Here is a 21,504-nt window from a genome sequence, read left to right as displayed (position 1 = left end):
TAATGCTGAACAATGGATTAGAGGGAAAAAGAGATGCTGCATCTCTCCCTTCTACCCCTAGACCTAACATTTCTCCCTACCTCTCACCCCAGGTCCAACTTCTCTCCCTTTCTCATCTCAGCTGCCCTCTCATGCCATATATTTCTGCCTCCCTCCCTCTCCCAGGTTCACCATCTCTCCCTTTATCTTTCCAACTACCCTCCCCCATCTCCATTTCTCTCCTTCTCTCCCCAGATTCACAATCTCTTCTTTTCTCTTCCCAACAGTCTTCTTTTCAAGTATCTCTTTCCTCCATTCCACCCCACATCCAACTTCTTTCCCAGATCATTGCCCACCAGGAGTTTAGCGGTATATAAGAAATAAATTACATTACATTACATCTCTCTCTCTCCCCCACCCCTCTGTTTCTGGCCCCATAAGCTATTCCCATTTACTTCCCCCCACCCAGTCTGGCACTTCTTTTAATTCCCTCCCCCTTTCTACTTAAAAAAAGAAATTACAGTTAGTCCAGGGGGCATCCTCACCTGAATGTCATCACCCTTCTATCCGCATGGGTCTGATGGTGCCCTTGCCTTCCATCACTGAAAAATCCATTTTTGCTGTAGTGGACTTTCAGCTGCGGCAGCCATTCTGAAGCATTGCCTATGGCTTCCCTCCTTGCTTTCCTTCTGCCATGGTTCATCTTCAATTTCACAACTTCCAGTTTCCACCTGGTTGGATCATGGCAAAGGAAAGCACGTAGGAGAGTCATAAGCAGCGCTTCAGCAAAAATGGATTTGTTAGCAACAGAAGATAAGGGCAACATCAGACCGGTGTGGATAAATGCAGGAAGACATGCTAGTCCACCGGGGGCTCCCCAGAGCCTTGGGGCTCAGGGCAGCTGCCCTGTTTGCCCTCCCCTAACACCAGCTCTGGTTCTCGGTGTCTGCTACAGAGGACCATTTTATGCATCAGCAGTCATACTTTCCGTGTCAATAAGAGTGCTTTTACGACTCTTACTGCCACGGAAGGCATTTGTGCATCAGGGCCTGTGACAGGATGTTCCTCCTGCTGGCATCATTATAAATTGCATATGCCCCCTCCCCCATTCTTTGTATACACACAATCCTCTCTTTTTGAATTATGTTGTGGTTATAGTTTATAAGTACAATTTCTTTTTCTGTTTTTTGGTGTTTTTATATTTGTTATACCTTGCTTAGTATTGCTGGAGATAGGCAGGTAACAAATGAATAAAAGAATGGAAATGAAGTCCATTTCCTAACGCTGGTAAATCAATTTCAGAAGGGAGGGCTGATCTCCCTCCTGATTCACCTTTCCTCCTTGTTTAAAATATGTCCCTGCCCTTCCTGTGGCACCATCCAGAACCAGTTACAATGAGCATTGTCAGTGCAGTGAGGGGAGCAGAAATCTGACAGGAGGACCAGGCAAATCAGAGGCCATTAGCTTAAGGAAGGTTACCCAGACAGATTTAGACCCATTAAAATGTGTTTGGTGAGATTTAACTGTTTAGTGCTGAATTTCACTTGAAATAACTAAATACTAGATCCTTTCCCTATATTTCTGCATCTTGTCTCCCATCATCTTTGGACCAGATAATTTTATGCACATAACTATATTATGTGTATAGATTTAGCCCATCTGAAGAGGGGTAATTTTAAATCAGAATTTTAACTGGCTTTTTACCAAAGTAAACTAGTTAATATTTTGAATAGAACCTCATTCATTTCCTATGCAGACAAACAATACTGGGTATTATGCTGGAATTTTGCCTTGCAATGGTTGGTAGAAAAGACTAGAATAATTAATGCTATTTCTTAAATTCATAATATTTATAGGTTATGCTGAGCTTTGATAGTGTTTTTTCAGGTGGTAGCCTTATTATTAGAAAAGGGACAACTTCCAGTTGCCAGGGTGCATGCTCCAGTTACACCACAGAGCACCCCTCCAAATCAGGTCATCCCGAGTCAACCTCAAGAGAAGCAAACAAAAAAGATTACAAATACCAAAGATTACAGCTTTGCCACTGATGGTGAGTTCATACTAGAAAAGTGTCCCAAACTTGTTTTACCATATAAATATGTTTCATCCCACTTCCATTTGCTACTGGGCACATAAATTGGAATTTATTTATTTAATCATTCAGTTTTCTATACTGTTCTCCCAGGGGAGCTCAGAATGGTTTACCATATATTCTTGAATATAAGTTGATCCGAATATAAGTCGAGACCCCCATTTCCCCCCCTAAAAGGAGGAAAAATGGTTGACTCGAATATAGCTTAATATTCAAGTGCCATGCCCTGCCAGGATCTGCACCCAGTGTCCCCTCCGTCACGCCCTCCCTTGCAAGGTTCTGCACTCAGCCCCCCTCCCTGCCAAATTCTGCACCCAGCCCCCTTCTCTCCCTGGCCTGCACTCAGTCCCCTTCCCTACAAGGCTGTGAACCAAGCCCCCTTCCCTGCCAGGCTCTGATTACTGTCCCATCTTCCTTCCCTGTACCCTCTTCCCCATAAAAAGAGCCAACCTCATCAGTGATGTCACAATGGCTTGATTGTCCCATACTCTCCTCTGCCATCTAACCCAGCCAGCAGATTACCGGTAACCATTCCCCTTAACTTAAACCACCTAGTGGTAGGACGGGACATGAGGGATCCCTCCCGTCTCCTGCCTCGGCCAACTCTAACAATTACCACCCTCCTTCCTTCCCTCCTTCGCGTACCTGTTTATTCCCTGGTAGTCCAGTGTGTATCCCGTGCTGAAATCCTCCAGAAGATTGTAAAGGTAAGTAGCCAGCGGTGCACCCAGGCCGGCATGCAGCAGCGAGCTTTTCATGCTGCCAGCTGACCCTGCACCGCTCCTTGATAGGCTGCCGCAAGTTCTCGCGGGATTCACGGTTCTCGTAGCAGCCTATCAAGGAGCGTTGCAGGGCTGGCCGGGAGCACGAAAAGCTCACTCCTGCATGCCGGCCCGGGTGCTCCACTGGCTACTACCTTTACAAAGGATTTCAGCGCGGGATACACGCTGGACCTCCAGGGAACAGCTACGCGAGGGAGGGAAGGAGCTAGGGTGGTACTGTATATACTCGAATATAAACTGGGATTTTTGGGCCAAAAAATTGGCACAAAAATGGGGGTCCCGGTTTATATTTGGGTCATCCCCCAGTGACCACCCGAAACCTTCCTGGACTTCCTGCAGGCCTGCCTTAGGCCGGGACAGGAGGGATCCCTCCCATCTCCTGCCCCGGCCGACACTAATACTAATTACCACCCTCCCTTGGTACCTGTTCCCTGGTGGTCCAGCATGTATTCCGCGCTGAGATCCTTTGTAAAGGTAGCAGCCAGCGGTGCACCCGGGCCGGCACGCAGCAGCGAGCTTTTCGTGCTGCCGGCCAGCCCTGCACCACTCCTTGATAGGTTGCCACAAGTTCTCACAGGGATTCGCGGTTCTTGCGGCAGCCTATCAAGGAGCAGTGCAGGGACGGCCGGCAGCACGAAAAGCTCACTCCTGCGTGCCGGACCGGGTGTGCCGCTGGCTGCTACCTTTACAAAGGATCTCAGCGCAGGATACATGCTGGACCACCAGGGACCAGATACGCGAGGGAGAGAAGGAGGGAGGGTGGTAATTAGTATTAGTATCGGCCGGGGCAGGAAACGGGAGGGATCCCTCCTGTCCCAGCCTACCACTAAGTGGTTTTACGAGCCCAAAAATCCTGGTTTATATTCGAGTATATACAGTACATTAATTTATTCAGGTACTCAAGCATTTTTCCCATAGGAGGGGCCTTAGGCGCCTAGGCCAATCGGAATTGTCCCAGTTGCCTTAGGCCCCACCTGTGGGCATGGCCATAGGCACATGGGAAGGGTTGGCCCCACGTGTCTAAGGCCCTGCCCACAGGAGGGTCCTAAGGTAACTGGGCTTGGAACCCATCCAGCCGGCCAACATTAAGGTAAGTTGGGAGGTGTCGGGGCTGGGGGGGGCCGTTCGGGGGCAATCGGGGGTTCAGGGGGTGGTTGAGGGGTCACTGGGGGGGGTGCGCCATGAGAAGGAGTGCCTGGGATCCCTCCTGCCGGTATTTGGGGGGGGGGAGGGCCTGAGCCTCGGCAGGAGGGCTTGGGCTCCCTCCTGCCGGTATTGTCGCGGGAGGATTGGGGTGCCAGCAGGAGAGATTGGGCATCTCTCCTGCCGCGGTTTGCTGCAGTTCGGGGGGATTGTGGCAAGCGAGATTAGGCATCTCTTCTGCCAGGATCATTGCGGTGGGGTGTGGGCAAGTTGCTGGATCTGCTGAGCTGATCACGGCAGCTGCGATCAGCTCAGTGGCCCCTATTTGGAACTTATACCTGTTTTGACTTGGTCTAAGTCAAAACATATTAGTTCCGACTGGGCTATCTTCCTAGACGTTTGGTTATACTTGCAGTATGACTAAGTCTAGGTCGGCCCACCTCCCGCCCTCTCCCCTCCTCTAAAAACGCCTCTTTTCACTCTAGGGGTTCAGAGGCAGGGTAAAGACCTAAGCTGGTTTTAAATACGTTTAAAACCAGCTTTGATTATCGGTACTTGGACGATCTGTCTTTTTGTTCGTCCCAAGTACCGATTTAGGCCACTTTTTGAACGTTTTGGGGGGTTATGAGCCCCTTTATCTTCTACCACATAGCAGTTTGTTACTACAACTGTTACTGCAACTGTCTTCTACCACAGTTGGCTGTTTGTTGCTTTTTGAAAACATTGAATGAAGAGATTATTCTAAGGATATGAATCCTGCACTAATGAAGGCTTCTTTTACAGAAAACATGTTTGAAGTAAGGCTACTGAAGAATAGCTCTGGCCTGGGCTTCAGCTTTTGCCGACAAGAGAATCTCACTCCTGAACAACAGGATTCAAGTATTGTGAGAGTTCGGAAGCTCTTTCCTGGGCAGCCTGCTGCTGAAAGTGGGCAGATGAAAATAGGGGACGTGATCCTGAAAGTGAATGGGGCTTCCTTAAAAGGAGTATCCCAGCAGGTCAGAATGCCATATTTGTTCACTGAGCTTCAGTAGAGCCATTTTTAGGGTAATATGGGGCCTGGTGCTATGATGATGAGACAATTTTCAAAACTGTATAGCCAGGTGCAAAATCTATGGGGGTTTGGTGATACTGCTTCATGCCGCACTTCATCATGTATTCAAGCTAAAAATATATTCAGATTACATGCCTGGAAAACTTGTAACAAATGGGGGGGGGGGAGAGATACCAGAAAACACCCCTGTTTGTTAATTTGCATCTAAATATGAACCCACAAGGCTCATATTTAGGTGCAAGAGAACAGAATTTTCATTACCTGAGATTTTACCATATGCAAAAATCTAAACTCTCGTAAACTTCTGTAGCAAATTGAGCAAAGATATTTACATTTAAAATAGCACCTATCCAATAATGCACAATGATCAACTTGGAAAACTTGTGCACAAAGTTAAAACTGATGGCAGGCAATTACATAGGCTATTTGAAATTATGTGAAATGGTTCCTCTTCCTGATGCAACGCTAAATCGTGACACAAGAGACCCTTGTTGAGGGATTAGAAGTCACTCTTCCTGCCATTTACAATGAGGGATATGATATGAAGCTCAGCTCTGTATGTTTGGTGCTACTTGGGATTATAACCACGTGCATTGCCGCCTTCTGAAATGGAGCGTGCAAGCTGGGGGGTTTTCCCTCTTATTTTTTGAATTGTGGCAACTGCAGTTGTGAATGAAAATAATGTCTTTGGAACTTTATTTTTAAAGCTTTATTCCTTTGAGGTGTGGTAGGGTTAAGTTTAGTATTTTGCTACATTGGGTTTTTATAGTACAGCCTTTTCTCCCAGAGTGGAGGTTTGTTTTTTTTTTTACTGTGCTCTTTTTCCCAATTTAAGGAAGAAGCCAGTGGTAAGAACAGGTCTCTGTGGGTTTAGAGCAGTTTTGGTGCTGCAAGTTAGAGACTGTTATTGAATGTTTGAGGTTTCTATTATTTAATGTTTGGCATTTAATAGCTGCATTCCACACCACTTGGGAACTTTAGCAAACATTTTGTATTTTGATCTTAGTTTAGGGTTTGCTTTCCCTGTTTGTAGAAATATTTGATAGGCAATTACATAGTACATATCATAGTTGAGTTGGGGAGGAAGTGAGGTAGCACCTTGGAGACCTGTGTAGATAAAACATGAAAGAGAATCAGGGTGCATGACTTCAGTAACTATTTAGCAAGGTTCATATTTAGGCACAAAAGAACAGGTACCGATGTGTGCTGGCTCTTCTAGTTTTGTTTAAACATCTGTAGAAAGAGGCCGCAATTACTGCCCCCCCCCCCCCATCAGTTATCTGCAAGTTTTCCATGCATATAATTTGAATGCATTTGGTTTGAATACATGATGATATGTCTGCAGGAATGAAGTCACCAAATTCTCTGGATGCAGACATGATCAATCTTAACTGTACTCAATAGAAATGTACTGCTTTATAAGTATTGTTGGGACCACCATTCAAACACATAACTGAGACAAATAAATAATAAAGTGCAAAGTGGAGAAAAACAGACTTCAATAAATTGGCTCCTGGACTCACAAAGGGCTAGATTCACTAAGCCCACCAATCGTGTCCTGACCACTTTGTGACCCCGACCCGATTTACTAACCTTCCTCCCGAGTATATCTGCACCTGATCCGATCCGCGCATGCAAATGAGGGGAAATGGCATGCAAAGCAGGAAGGGCCTCAATTTACTAAAAAATTCAGGAAAACTGACTGGGCTGGCCGATCAAAAAAGAAGCGACGGCTGAGGACCAGTCGCTCACATCCTTTCTTGCTCTCTGCTGCTGTGCCTGCCGCCCTGTTCTGCCGCTCCGACTCTCCTACTCTGCCGCCCTTTCCCGCAGTGCAAGCCCGTGGTTTTAACCCGCGGGTTAAAAGCGGGGTTGCACTGCGGCGTATTCTGGATCAGAACATGCCATAGTGCAGCCCCACTTTAAACCCGCAGGTTAAAACCATGGGCTCCGGAGAAAAATTTTTTGTCACTCAATGCGTGGTTGACATGCGCGATCCAGTCCCCCTCTGTCCTAGGCCCCTGCATCAACTTTCCCCTTCTCCCTGCCCCAGCAGCAGCCTCTCCCTCTGCAGCTCCATGGGCTCTACATTGGGACTGCCAGAAGCTTTGAAATGCAAGAGGAGGAGATGCCTATTCTTGTGCTACAAAGCATTTTCTTGTGCCAGTAAAACAGCAGAGAGCAGAAGTAAGAAAAAAAGCCCAGACTGTTGTTGAAGGACTCTACGGCAGTAGCTGGCTCTGATATGACAAGGTTACGACAGTAACTGCCTGCTGACATTAGAAAAGCTCCAGTGATAGGCTGCGTTTTCTTGTTTTCTTCTGTTCCGTGCTGTCAGTCCTTTTAGGGAGCGAGAGGGAAGTTAGGAGAGCCAGCGCAGACCATCTACAGGCAAAGAAGATGGTTTGCGCATGCGTCAGGATCGCTCTGCAGCAATTGTGGGATCGCTTGTGGGCATGTTTTCGATTAGAGCTTTTGCTTGGGGAGTCTTTAGTGAATAGGTTGCCCAGGATCGGATCGGCCATGGATTGGATCGCTTTGGTAAGTTTAGTGAATCTGGCCCTAAGTGTCCTTTAGAACAGTGTTTTTCAACCTATTTACACCCGTGGACCGGCAGAAATAAAATAATTATTTTGTGGACCGGCAAACTACTAGGACTAAAATTTTAAAACCCCGTTTCCACCCCATCTCTGCGAGCTCGGTCCCCACAAATCATCTGATCCCATCCACACAAGCCTCAGTTATGATTTTATATTGAATGTATTTTATTAAAGTATAAAAAGAAACAATATTCTGTATAATTGTCATTTTAGAAATACAAATAATATAGAGCAAGGATCAACAAAACCCCTGTCTCTCCTCCACTTCACATATATCCCCTCTACTATCAAGAAAACTGAATAAGCCAAATTATTACAGAATGCTACACAGAAATATCATGCTAACAGAATACTGCAGTCACACATGACAGGAATAGTGTTAGGGGAATGCAACTAGGGCAACTGCCTAGTCAGAGAGCACCCTAAGCCAGCTGAAAGTTAAAGAAGCACTGCCTGGGCTTTGCAGTCCCCAGTTATGTCTAACACCAGCTCTAGCAGGATATATATTTCAAATCTGATATATTTTATTCACAAAATAGAAAATAAAATTGTTTTTTTCTACTTTACTTTTGTTGTCTCTGGATTCTGCTTTCATCTTATTTTCACTCTCTTCCCTCCAGCATCTGCCCCTTCCATCCACTGTCTGCCCTCTCCCCCTTCCATATGGTATCTGTCTTCTTTCTATGCCCCTCTCCCCTTTCCATCCAGCCTGTGCCTCCTCTCTCCTTTTTACATGATTCATTCCAACTTCACTGCTCTCTTCATTTTTATCTCTCCTACACTAGATCTAGCATCGTTGTCCTTCTGCTTATTTCTCTGCTGGCCCCTTCCCATAATCAATTTCTCTACTTTTTCATGCCTGTCTCTTCCCTTCCCCTCCTCTAATCTCCCTGCCAGCTGTTTCCTTCCTTTTTTCCTTCTCCCTTCCCTCCTCCTCCTGTCCAGCAGTAACTCTCTTCCTTCCTCCCCTCCCAGAAGCATCTCTCCTTATCCTTCCCTCCAGGTCCAATAGCAGTTGTCCCTTTTTTCCCCTTGCCCAGCAGCTTCCCAGACTCCTTTCCCTCCTCCCCTCCTAGCAGCATCTCTCCTTATCCTTCCCTCCAGGTCTAATAGCAGCTGTCCCTTTTTTCCCCTTGCCCAGCAGCTTCCCAGACTCCTTTCCCTCCTCCCCTCCCAGCAGCATCTGTTCTTCTCCCTCTCCAGGTCCAGTAGCAGCTGTCCCTTTTTCCCCTTGCCTAGCAGCTTCCCAGTCTCCAACAGTGGCTTTCTCCCCTCCCAGCAGCTCTCCATACTTGCCAGCGCAGTGATTCAAGAAGGCAGCGTCGGGTCCTTTGTTGGGTCGCGCCACCTCTGAAGAGGAAGTTGCATCATCAGAGGCGGCCGCGACTCAGCTAAAGCCCCAAGGCTGCCTTCATGAATCGCTGAGCTGGTAAGTAAGGAGAGCTGCAGAGAGGGGAGAAAGCCACTGTCGGAGGCTCCCCGTGATCTCTCCGGCCCAACTGAAAATAACTCGTCTATCTTGCCGGCCCTGCGCGGATCGGCAGAAAATTGAACTTAATCCAAATAGAATTGTATCATATGATAGAGCTACATGGTTTTCTAATAAACAATTCATTTGAGACCAAATTGATTTCCAAAAGGCCATGATACAGGGATAAAAGTATATTAAATGATCTAAAATCCCTGCTTCCAGATTACAATGCCAGCATCTATTAGACTTAGAGCTAACCAACTTCTGTAATCTAACTGGGGTCCAAAATGCTCTATGTAACAAAAAGAACCAAGTTTGTCTCATAGATGCAGACACTGTACATCTCATTCTCCAAGACCAAATTTGTGGCCATTGAGATATAGAAATCTGATGCTTAATCTCAATGCTCCAAATGTATCTAAGACCAGTCTTTGGTTTTTTATGCATAAATCCAGATATCAATTTATACCACTGTGCGGCCTGGTGTCCCAAGAAATCCATCTGAAAGCATAAGAATTCCAGACTATACTGATTGCTATGATTTTTCCATTCAGGGAACCCCCTCCTGAATAGCCTGCTTCAGCTGCAACAATTTAAAGCTTTGTGATTTGTTTAGACCATATTTATGTTGCAACTGTGAAAAATCAAGCAGTTTACAATTTAAAATAACATCTCCTAAAGTCCGTATACCTGCAATAATCCAATGCTTCCATACGATTTTAAAACCGCCAACTTGAATCTTGGAGTTTAACCATAAAGATTGATTTGTTGATTTGTGTATTGGATTTGGAGTTAAATTGCTGACATAACGCAATGTTTTCCATGTGTCCATCAATATTTTGTTCTCTTTATATTTTCTAGGCATCTTAACACTGAGAATATGAGATAGATTTATAGGAAACATGAGTCGCCATTCCAAATACAGTGGTACCTCGGTTTACGAGTGCACCGGTTTGCGAGTGTTTTGCAAGACGAGCAAAACATTTGCAAACTTGGTGCCTTCTAAACCAAGCTTGCCTCGCTGTACAAGCGCCCCCCCCCCCCGCGAACCGGCACCTTCCCCCCGCGATCCGGCACCCCCCCCCGCCGCCATCGGGCACCCCCCACCGCAACCTGAGATCCCCCAACCCACCCGAACCCTCTTTTTACTTTCAGTGTAGCCTCCGCATCGGCACCAGCACCAGCATGTACGTTGGTGCCGGTGCCCGAAAATCTGCTTCCTGTGCCGGGACATGCTGGTGCTGGTGCCGGTGCCGATGCGGAGGCTACACTGGAAGTAAGAAGAGGGTTCGGGTGGTTTGGGGCATCTCAGGTCGCAGCGGGGGGGTGCACGATGGCGGCGGGGAGGGGGTGCCGGATCACGGGGAGGAGGGTGCCGGTTCGCGGGGGGGGCTTCGGGGGGAGCAATGCCGGTTCTCGTGGGGGGGGAGAGCAGCGCTGCTGGCCTCGGGGGGGGGGGGAAGGTGGGGGGTAGGAACATATCAAAGCAAGTTTCCCTTACTTCCTATGGGGAAACTTGCTTTGATATATGAGCATTTTGGATTACGAGCATGCTCCTGGAACGGATTATGCTCGTAATCCAAGGTACCACTGTACAACCAATCTGGGCTATTTTCCATGAGCTCTAGGAGGACCCAATACATACCCTGGCGTAAAATATAGGCTTGATGATACTTATAAAAGTTTGGAAAATTTACCCCACCCTCCGCAATTGGTTTTTGTAAACATACTAAGGTAATTCTAGGCATTTTACCCAGCCAAACAAATTTTGTAAGAATACCATTTAACTTTTTATAAAAGGACCCCTGAAAAAAAACTGGTATCATACTCATTTGATAACAAACCACAGGCAAATATCATCATTTTAATAGTTTGAACTCTCCCCCACCAAGAAAGATGTAAAGGATTCCATTGCTCACACATTTCTGTTACTTTTAATAAAAAAAATTTCATTCTCTTTCACTGTATCTTCTAGTGTGTTTTTAATCCAAATACCTAAATATTTTAATCCATCTTCTTTCCATACAAATAAGAATGAATCAAATAAGCCCTTAGTACAATGCACATTAAGTAGAAGAATTTCTGACTTGCTCCAATTTATCTTATATCTTGAAAATTTTCCAAATTTCTCTATCAACTCAAGCAAGCATGGAATGGTAGTTTCTGGATTCCTCAAATAAAGCAGAATATCATCTGCATAAGCAGAGATTTTATATTCCCAATCTGTTTGAAGAATACCTTGTATCCCCTTTGCTTGTTGAATGGCTAATAACAAGGGTTCTAAAACAATATCAAAAAACAAAGGAGATAGGGGACAACCTTGTCTAACCCCCCTCTGCAAATTAAAACGCTCTGATAAATTATTATTAATGAATAATCTTGCAGCAGGGGAGCTATATAACGTGTGAATCAATTGTATAAATCCTGAACCTATACCAAACCAATCTAATGCCTGATACATGAAAGTCCATTCAACTCGATCAAAGGCTTTCTCCGCATCCAAGTTTAACATATGAAAAGCCAATCTAGTATTGTTAGAAGAATATCTCTTAGCAACAAATCCTGTTTGGTGCATATCAATAATAAAAGGGAGAGCCTTAGCCAATCGTAAAGCCAATATCTTAGCTAAAAGTTTTCCATCAAACTTTGGCTTTGGCAAAACAATTGTTAATGAATCTGCCATAGTTATAAACTGTTATAAATTTAATAAATAAGGTAATAGGGTACTTTGAAATGATTTATAAAACTCTACTGTGAAACCATCACCACCTGGAGCGGATCCAACTCTAAGAGACTTCAATGCTGTTCCTAATTCTTTTAGTGATATAGGCTCCTCTAAACTTCTTTTTATATGTTCAGGAAACTTCGGTCCAATAATTAAATCCAAAAATTCTAAACCATCTTTTTCCCTATCTCCATAAGGCTCAGAAGAATATATGTCTTTATAAAAATTTAAAAATTGTCTTAAAATATTTTCAATTTTAGTATGTCTCTCTCCATTTTCATCCTTTATTGCAATAATTTTTGTTCTTCTTTTCTTTGCTTTAAGATAATTTGCCAATAATCTTCCCGCCTTATTTGAGTTTCCATAATACTGAGTTTGTTGGAAAAACAAATCTTTCCTTACGAATTTAGAAGATATCTCATTATATTTGCCTTTTGCTTTTAATAAAGCCTGTAGGGTATTTTGCTCCCATTTATCAACTAATTTATTTTCCAAATGTTTAATTTCTTTTTCCAAATTATAAAATTGTTTTTTTAAGTTGTTTTCTAATATATACCGAATATGAAATAATATTACCTCTCATGGTAGCCTTAAATACATCCCATAACATTTCTATGTTAATATCTTCTGAAGTATTAAGTTGAAAAAATTCAATCATTTTTAGTTTAAATTCTTCAAGGAAATTTGAATCCGCAATCAAAGTATTATCAAATCTCCAAACAGACTTACAATAATCTTGCTCATCAGACTGTAACTCAATCCATACACCACCATGATCAGGTAAAATGATAGGATCTATGGTGGCTTTTGTCACTCGCTGAACTATTTGATTTGAGACAAAATAATAATCTATTCTTGAAAAAAAATTATGGACCTGTGAACAAAAGGAAAATTCCTGATCATTAAAATGAAGTATACGCCATATATCTTTTAAATTACAAGATTGTGCCAAATTATCTAACCCTAGTGACTTCATAATTTTACTTGGTTTTTTATCCATTAATGGATCCATTACAGCATTGAAATCTCCAGCCACTATTAAATTAGAAGTAGCCAGTGGGAGTAGTAATTGTTGTAGATTCTTAAAAAATTCCATTTGATTCGTATTTGGGGCATACACATTGAACAATTCCAGGGTAGTATTTCCCATGCTCATTTTTATATGTACCCATCTACCCAAAGGATCCGAATCAATCATCTGAAAATTAGCTGTCCATTTTTTATTTATTAATATGGCAATCCCAGCTTTCTTGCCAACTGCAGGGGCAAAAAAATTTTGACGAACCCAACCCACTTCCAGTTTTCTTGATTCTATCATTGATAGGTGCGTCTCCTGAATAAAATACAAATCAGCGTTTTGATGTTTTAGGAAAGCTAACATTTTCTTCCTTTTTATTTGATGGTTGAGGCCATTGACATTCAATGAAAATATCTTAATCTCCATCTATTTCCAAATGTATACTTCAACAATGGTATTTAAATTTATTTACTTTGATACGATTAGACACCATTACACAGATAATAACCAAAGCAAAGTTAAATTGATCTTCATCAATCCCATCATTCCCTATCCTCCCACCCTTGATTTTGAAAAAAAACTGCTCCCTCTTCCCTTCCCCACCCCCCACATAAATTGATTGCCTTGGAATACACATAGGATTAGTAATCACAATACTCCCCAGGCAACATTCTATCACATCTTTCCTCTTACAATATTTAACAATAATAGATTTATTCATTAATGCATTATGAATCAAGTAATCTCACAATAATACCCCCTGCAATAATGTAGTCCTAATTAATTAAAATAAAGAAGTTCTTCACAAAACCCATTTTAAAATTTTCTAATTAAATCAGGTTTACCAAATCATACTATCTTTTAGAAAAAAAAAGATATATATATATATATATATATGATCCTTGTTATCAAGACAACAATCACAATCAACCCTTAAACTTTCGTCAAACTATTTCATGTTTTAGATGTCTATCAACTTAACCTTGACATTAAAATAATTTAGTTTACCAGTTAGAAAAATCTTATTCAGTATAACTCAAGTCAGAATTTATAAAACCTTTGAATTCAAAGATAAGAATCATCTTTCCTCTTAAACAATTCATAATCCCAAAATATAGCATATGAACTTTTTATTTTTATTTATTTATTTTTTCCTTTTCTTTTTTCCCTTTCCCTTTCCTTTCTTCTCTTTTTAATCCCTCTAATATCCTATAAGTGGAAATTTAGTTAATCTCTATAGAACATCTTCATATAACAGAATTAAACTTCTATTAAATAATTCATATTTTCTAGTTTTCATGTATATCCTTTTAAGTTTTATCATGACCATCCTAAAATGGAGAAATATTGACTCCTTTTTCCCTTTTTACTATTCCGCTGACTTTTCAAAACACACTAGTCCATCTTTTTCATTTAATACTATATTCATAAAACAACAAATATTGTTCAATTAAAATTATTGAATTCAATTTCATCATATAGATTCATCCTTTGCTTTTATCATTAAGCATGTCTGATGCAATTAAAATAAACTATTATAAATAAAGTTAATATATCAGAACATGAATATCTTTTCATTATGAAGCAAACTAGAGATACTGCTGAATAGGTCTCTCTTACTTTTTCCCTTTTTTTTCTCTTCCCCTTTTTTCTTTTTCTTCCTTTCTTTTTCTCTCTTTTCCCCTTTCTTTCTTCTCTTCTTTTCCTCTCATCCTTAGATTGTTAAATATGACAAAATTCATCCATTCTCTTTTTCCATCTAATTATAGATGTTAATCTTTTCTTTCTTCAAAGTTACTCTTCTTCTTTAAGTTAATTTGGTCGAAATCCTCAAAAATATTGTACAGTCTAGGTATTTAACTTAAAACCATTTAAATAGACATTGGCTCAGAATTTGTCAAGAAATCTTTTAACTTTTCCGGATCTTCAAAATATAAGGACTTGTTTCCACTTGTCACCCTCATTTTTGCAGGATAATACAAGCCATATGTGAGTCCCTTTTCTTTCATTTGAGGTCTTAACTGGAGAAATTGTTTTCAAATGGTCGCAGTATTTTTTTGCAAAATCCGGCAAGAACAGCAACTTTGATCTTTTATAATTTAAGTTTCTGTCAGCTTTAGCCAAATTCAAAATCTCCAAGGCCTGCTGGAATCGTAAGAGCTTGAAGATTAAAGGCCTTGGCTTCACTTGGTTAGCTGACCGTTTAGATGGAATCCTGTGTGCTCGTTCTATTTCCAGGGGATGTTTTAAATTTAACTGCAGTAACTTTGGTAAAAGGTTTTCCAAGAATTGAATAGCATTTCCCCCTTCCAAATTTTCAGCTAGACCAATTATTTTTACATTCTTCCTCCTTCCTCAGTTCTCATAATCTTCAAGTTGTTTTTTCAATTCTTTAATATCTCGACTGTCAGTTTTACATTGAATCGCGTTAATTTCCAACTGTTCCATTTTGTTTTCTAATACCAACATTCTTTGATTGGCAACCTCCATCTGCCTGTTCATATTCAAGACTTTTTCCTTTACCTCAGAATACCGTTTGCGTTATCTTGAAGCATTTGCTTAATGCTCCGAAATTCTGCCATTATTTCACTTGTGTCCAGCACGTCAACAGCTTCAGCAGGGATAGGTACTTTCGACGGCGTAACCTGATCGTATTTAACATGCTTTGCTGACCCTCCTGCCGCGAAAGCAGTATCCAATTTCGCTTGCTGCGTAGTCGCCATACTTGGCAACATTTTCTAAACGTGAAGAAAAAAGCCGCGACATGCTTTTCAAAATTGTCTGCGTACTGCCTTGGATTGAGGAGCGCCACAATCACATCACCATCTTGTGCACTGCCAAGCCACGCCCCCCCTTAGCCCCATTTTATATAGATAGTCTGGGGCCAGTCAGTCACACATTCAGCCTCATATCATCCATATAAATTTTGAAAATCTGCAGGTAGGAAATTTATATAAATGCATGAAGTCACTTTCAATATAAATCCATTAGAAAATTGACTCCTTTATTTTAAGGGCCATGAGCTGGCCTTCATCCTTTTGGCCAAATGCAGGAGTTAACATTTACAGCCTCTTTTACAAAGCCGCGCTAGGGCTGCTGCATGGCAACAGCCCCGAAGCCCTTTAAATCTCTATGGGCTTCTGGGCCGTTAGTGCAGCGCAGCCACTAGCGCGGCTTTGTAAAATAGGCCGTTAATAACTATCTTAAGGGCTTTAGATGACCCCTGTATCCTGACGAGTCAGAGGTATCCATATTATCTTAAAAATTTAGATTTGTTAGGTATGTGTCACTTCACAAAATTGTATGGGAAGGTACAAATTCAGCAAGTTATCCTAAATTTTGCACGAGTATCACTTTGAACATTACCCTAAGGCAGGGGTAGGTAATTCCGGCCCTCGAGAGTAGGAGCCAGGTCAGGTTTTCAGGATATCCACAATGTATATGAATGAGATGGATTTGCATGCACTGCCTCTTTGAGATGCAAATCTATCTCATGCATATTTATTGTGGATATCCTGAAAACCTGACCTGGCTCCAGCTCTCAAGGACCGGAATTGCCTACCCCTGCCCTATGGAAAAGTTTCCACCAAAATTTGTACCTCTTTTTTCTGCAGGTGCTTTTCTGAGGAAAATAATACACATAGGATTGAAAAATGTAAAACTTTGCATGTTTCTCTCTAGCTTGGCCTAATTCCACCTGGGAACATTTCTAGGATCACAGATAAAAAGTAAGCACTATGTGGATTAAGGTGCTAACTTTTACCCATATACAGTGAAGGCACTTTTCAAACAGCACTTTTATCTGGGTAACTAGCTTCTTTTGAAAATTGCCATCTTTAGAGTCATTTGTTGACCAAATATTTTTCCTCTTCAGGAAGTAATCTCAGCACTTAGAGGAACCTCACCAGATGTTACTTTACTTCTATGCAGACCTCTTCCTGGAGTCCTCCCAGATATCAGTCCTGCACTAGTGGTAAGTAGGCAAACTCCATATAGTTAACAAAGAATATTTTAGAGAGTTTTTTGCATTTGAAAAGGATTTTATAAAATTACTCCAGGGGTTATGCATGTAAAAGCACATGTGGTGATAAGAAGTCGCTTATTTTTACATAACACATATGTAATGTGTTCAGGATTGGGGTTTGGATGGAGAGGGAATGAAGTTGCACTTTAAACAAGGGAGGAAATGAATTCACTGTCCTTGATGGAGATGTAGGCAAAGTACTCCATTAAAAAAAACTGATTAAAAACAATGATTTAAATGCTTCCAGCAGCCCTGACTAGAGAATGACACGGTGGCTGTAACCGGCCGATACGGTGGGGGGAAAAACAAGTGCTCACTGCGGGTATGGGAACAAGGCCATCCACCCACCCCATGGAGCAGTGAATGGCCTTGTCTCCGCAGTTAAGGGAACGTGCGGTCATCTCCCTTCTTCCTACTTACTGACCGATAGTCGCCGCATCTATCTCCCTCCCTCCCTCCCTTCTTTTTACCTTCGTGGCGCGTTTTAATTTAATGTGTTCAAGCATCTGGAGCCTGCCTGAAGTCGCGTGCGTCTTTGGAAGCTTCTCCTCTGATACAACTTCCGGTTGGATGGGATCAGATGGTTTGCGGGGACAAGGACAGGATGGCGACCGAGCTCACGGGGACGAGGCGGAGATGGGGACAAATTTTTTCCCCAGTAAAAGGGGCTTCCAAGATAGTGGTGAGAGAATAGGGTGTGGAGGATGGGGAAGCAATCGTACAGAGAAGAGTGTGTAAGCATGAGGAAAAGGGTGACCAGATGCCCAGCTGAGTGGAGCTCTGCCAATGGTTGTTGTTGCTTGTTTTTGTGTGCTGTCATAAGAATGTTGGAGCTTGAATTAGAGTAACGAACAAACATAAAATTTCATGCTAAACTTGGCAAGAGTGGAAGTGAAATCTGTGACATGGTATTCCAAGTTTATGGAGAAATGCCAAATGGATTAAACATTGATGAAGAAAGGTCAGAGCAGCCATGAACGAGTAGAACTGGCAAAAACATTGGAAAAACGTCTTCGAATTGTGCATCCTCCAATTCCTCCATAATCTCTCCTAATGTACTCCTGTTCCTGAACACAAACCCCCTGATCAGCAGAGGATTCTTCTTAACCTAAATTTGTCCTGAACTTAATGAAATCTCTATCTGTAATTCTGACATAAACCCCACAACCTCAGGGTAATTTTTAGTCTGTCCTGAAGTCTATGGAATGACCTAAGGAATCCCTGTGTTTGTTTATTAATCAGGGTGTACTAGGTTTGCATGTTGAGATTTAGAAACCCCCTTTATCAGTACAAGCAGTTTCTGAATGATTAGAATTGAATTATAAAGTCTTCTCTGCTTTTGGCCATGAAACTCAGCTTCTTTATCAGTCTGAAGCTTTCATCAAGAAATCAAAAAAAGCTAGCCCAACACCAGTTTGCCTCCTAGAAAGGATCGTATAATTTTAGATATTGTATGTAGGAAGACTTGCCAGAGTTTGATGATCACACTAAAAATCCTTGCTCTTCACCTCAAGATGCTTCATTATCATTTGTGGTACAATTTTAATGTTAAGCCCCTTATAGATCAATATAAAGATCATCTTTTCCTTATAATGATAGGGATGGCCATCCGGATGATCACTCAAAATTGGAAGAACTGTGACCATTTAAATTTTTCATTCTGGTGGGCAAGTCTTTGCTCTAGTTATAGATTTGAAAGAATAAATGCTGAAAATTTAGGACATGGTAATATATTTAAATTAATATGGGACCCATTGGCATCCTATGTTACCTCATTGTAATTGTTTGTTGACTGTGAGTCAGTTTGTTCTTTACTTTGGTACATATCCAGGGCAGGGTGGGAGGGGGAATCTTTATGTCATAAATTGATTTTTGAATATTCATAATTGGGATGGGTGAGAAGATATCATTATTCAGAATAAGATAGGATATTTATGATAAAATATGTTTGTGTTATACTGAATGATTATTGTTTGGGTGGGTGGGTGGGGGAAAATGGATGATTATGAATATGAGAAAGATGAATGTGCTTTTATAGTATTACTATGCGTTGCATTAGTTGTATTGCACTGTTGTAGTTTTGAAAATTAATAAAGAATTTAAAAAAAAAAAAGATTTTCTGGGATGAAGAGATGCAAAAAAAAAAAAAAAAAAGATGCTTCATTATCACCACACCTTGATAAAACATGTCACTGATTTTTCTGGATCTCTTTCAGAATCAGATCAGGTATTTTTTACCTTCTCCTCCTGTCAGTTTTTTTCTGACCCGCTCCTATTCAGTCGTAGCTCTCCCTTTCTCTAAAAAAAAGGTATATTCTTTAGTACTTTCAGCCAATGCTTCCAGAGGATCTTAGGGCTCCTTTTACTAAGCTGCACTAGCGGTTTAAGCGCGCGTGCTAGACGCTAATGCCTCCATTGAGCTGCCATTAGTTTTTCTGTGTAGCGCAATGGTTAGTGCGTGCTAATCTGCCGCGCACGCTAAAAACGCTACCGCAGCTTAGTAAAAGGAGCCCTTAGACTCGCCAATTCAAATCTTGGAGTTCAACCATAAGGATTGATACGTGGACTGTTGTATCTGTACAGATGTTAAGTTGTTGATGAATTTTAAGGTTTTCTATGTATATAGCAAAATACTATTGTCCTTATAAATACGTGGTAATTTGATACTCAAAACATGACACAATCTCAATGGGAAAATAAGTTGCCATTCTAGGTAAAACCAGTCTGGAAGATGCTCCAAGACTTCAGGAAGGATCCAATACAAACCCTGACACAGAATAATTGCTTGATGATATCTATAAAAGTTTGGAAAATTTACCCCACCCGCCGCAATTGTTTTTTGCAAAGATACTAAAGCTATTCTAGCAGTTTTACCCAACCAAATAAATTTAGTAAGAATCCCATTTAATTTTTTATAAAAGGAACTTTAGAAATAAACTAGTAACATACTCATTTGGTAACAAACCACAGGCAAAATCATCATTTTTACAGTTTGGACTCTCCCCCCACCAAGAAAGGTATAATGGGTTCTGGGTTCCAGTGCTCACACATTTCCTTGATTTTCAGCAATAAAGATTTTTCATGTACAGTCATCATGTCTTCCAATGTTTTCTGAATCATAATGCTTAAATATTTTATACCCTCTTCTTTCCAAAGGAAAGGGAATGGATCAAATAAATCCTTTGCACAATGCACATTTAAAGGAAGAATCTCCGATTTGGTCCAGTATATTTTGTATCCAGAGAATTTACCAAACCTATCAATCAATTCCAGTAAATGCGGAATGGTAGATTCGGGATAAGCAGAGATCTTATATTCCTGACCTGCATAAGGAATCCCCTGTATCTCCTTTGCCTGCTGTATAGCCAACAACAAGGGTTCCAGAACAATATCAAAAAGCAAGGGAGATAAGGGACGCCCTTGTCTAACTCCCCTCTTCAGACAGAAACGTTCTGAAAAAGTATTATTAATATATAGCCTGGCTGAAGGGGAACTATACAAGGTTTGAATCATTTGAATAAATCCGGAACATGACATGACACAAATAGGGAACCAGGGGAAAGAGGTTTATAAAGTCTTAAGGTAAAAACAGAAAGGAATGGAACAAAAAGGAGAAAATTATGGTTATATATCATGATCCAAGTCAGATGGCCCTAAGGTAGAGAAGAATTATCAAGAATCAGGATCGAATGCCATTTTGAAGTAATAAGCTTTCATTTGAGACTTAGATGTCTGGGAGGAGTCTTCAGAATGCAAATAAAGCGGAAGACAGTTCCAGAGTATAGGTGCCATTACAGAAAAACTAGACTCTCTCTCTGTGTCCAGAAACATCTGTCGAAAGGATGGAATGGACAATAAATGCTGGTTAGAGGAGTGAAGTTTTCTTAGAGGAGAATAAGGAATCAAGTGACTAGATAGAAATAAGGGAAGATCAAAGGTCAGAATCTGGAAAGTGAGAGTATTATATTTAAAAGGTATCCTAAATGAGATTGGAAGCATAAGTTCTAATTTGAGAAGAGGAGTTATATGGTCGAATTTTGAATGAAGGTAAAGAAGCCTGAGTGCGGTGTTTTGCACAAGCTGAAGTCGGTGCAACTGGTATTGTGGAAGTCCAATTAGTAATGAGTTACAGTAGTCCAATCTAGAAATGAGAAGTGAATGTATAAGGATTTGTAAGGAGGTTCGATTTAGAAGAGACCTGACTGAACAGAGCTGATAAAAGTCGTAGAAAACATGATGAAACTATGTTGGAGATATGTGAGTGAATTGATAATGAAGTATCAAGGGTGACACCAAGAATTTTAATAGATGATGAATATACCAAAGGACATCCTTTTAAACTGAAACAAAAACCAGGACAAGAAATAGTTTGTGTGTGTTTAAGCGGGGAAAATACCATTGTTGAGGTTTTCTGAGAATTCATTTTGAGTCTTAGTGGTCAGCCAATCAAAAACCTTATCCAATTTTTGAGAAATTGAGGAATAATCATTGGGATCATTGAAGTTAAAAGCTGAATATCATCAGTGTAAATGAAGAAAGTGAATCCCAGAGATTGTAAAACTAAAGTTAGTGGAGCAAGAAAAGTTTTGAAAAAGATAGGCCCAAGAACAGAACCC

The 21,504-nt window shown here is 41.3% G+C and overlaps 1 protein-coding gene across 6 annotated transcripts in view; it reads left to right on the top strand.

Moving 5' to 3' along the window:
• Window positions 1-21,504, top strand: part of PTPN13 (protein tyrosine phosphatase non-receptor type 13) — a 626,469-nt gene that overhangs the window by 441,572 nt on the left and 163,393 nt on the right. For all 6 annotated transcript variants that reach the window (XM_033963022.1, XM_033963031.1, XM_033963011.1 and 3 more), the window contains 3 exons: window positions 1,867-2,029; window positions 4,780-4,994; window positions 16,739-16,837. In XM_033963022.1, the coding sequence (XP_033818913.1) occupies window positions 1,867-2,029; window positions 4,780-4,994; window positions 16,739-16,837 (477 nt within the window). The remainder of the gene's footprint in view (window positions 1-1,866; window positions 2,030-4,779; window positions 4,995-16,738; window positions 16,838-21,504) is intronic.

This window comes from Geotrypetes seraphini, chromosome 1, assembly GCF_902459505.1.
Source record: "Geotrypetes seraphini chromosome 1, aGeoSer1.1, whole genome shotgun sequence".
Lineage (NCBI taxonomy): Eukaryota > Metazoa > Chordata > Amphibia > Gymnophiona > Dermophiidae > Geotrypetes > Geotrypetes seraphini.
Note: the sequence above shows the minus strand (reverse complement) of the source record. Positions and strands in the feature narration are given on the sequence as shown.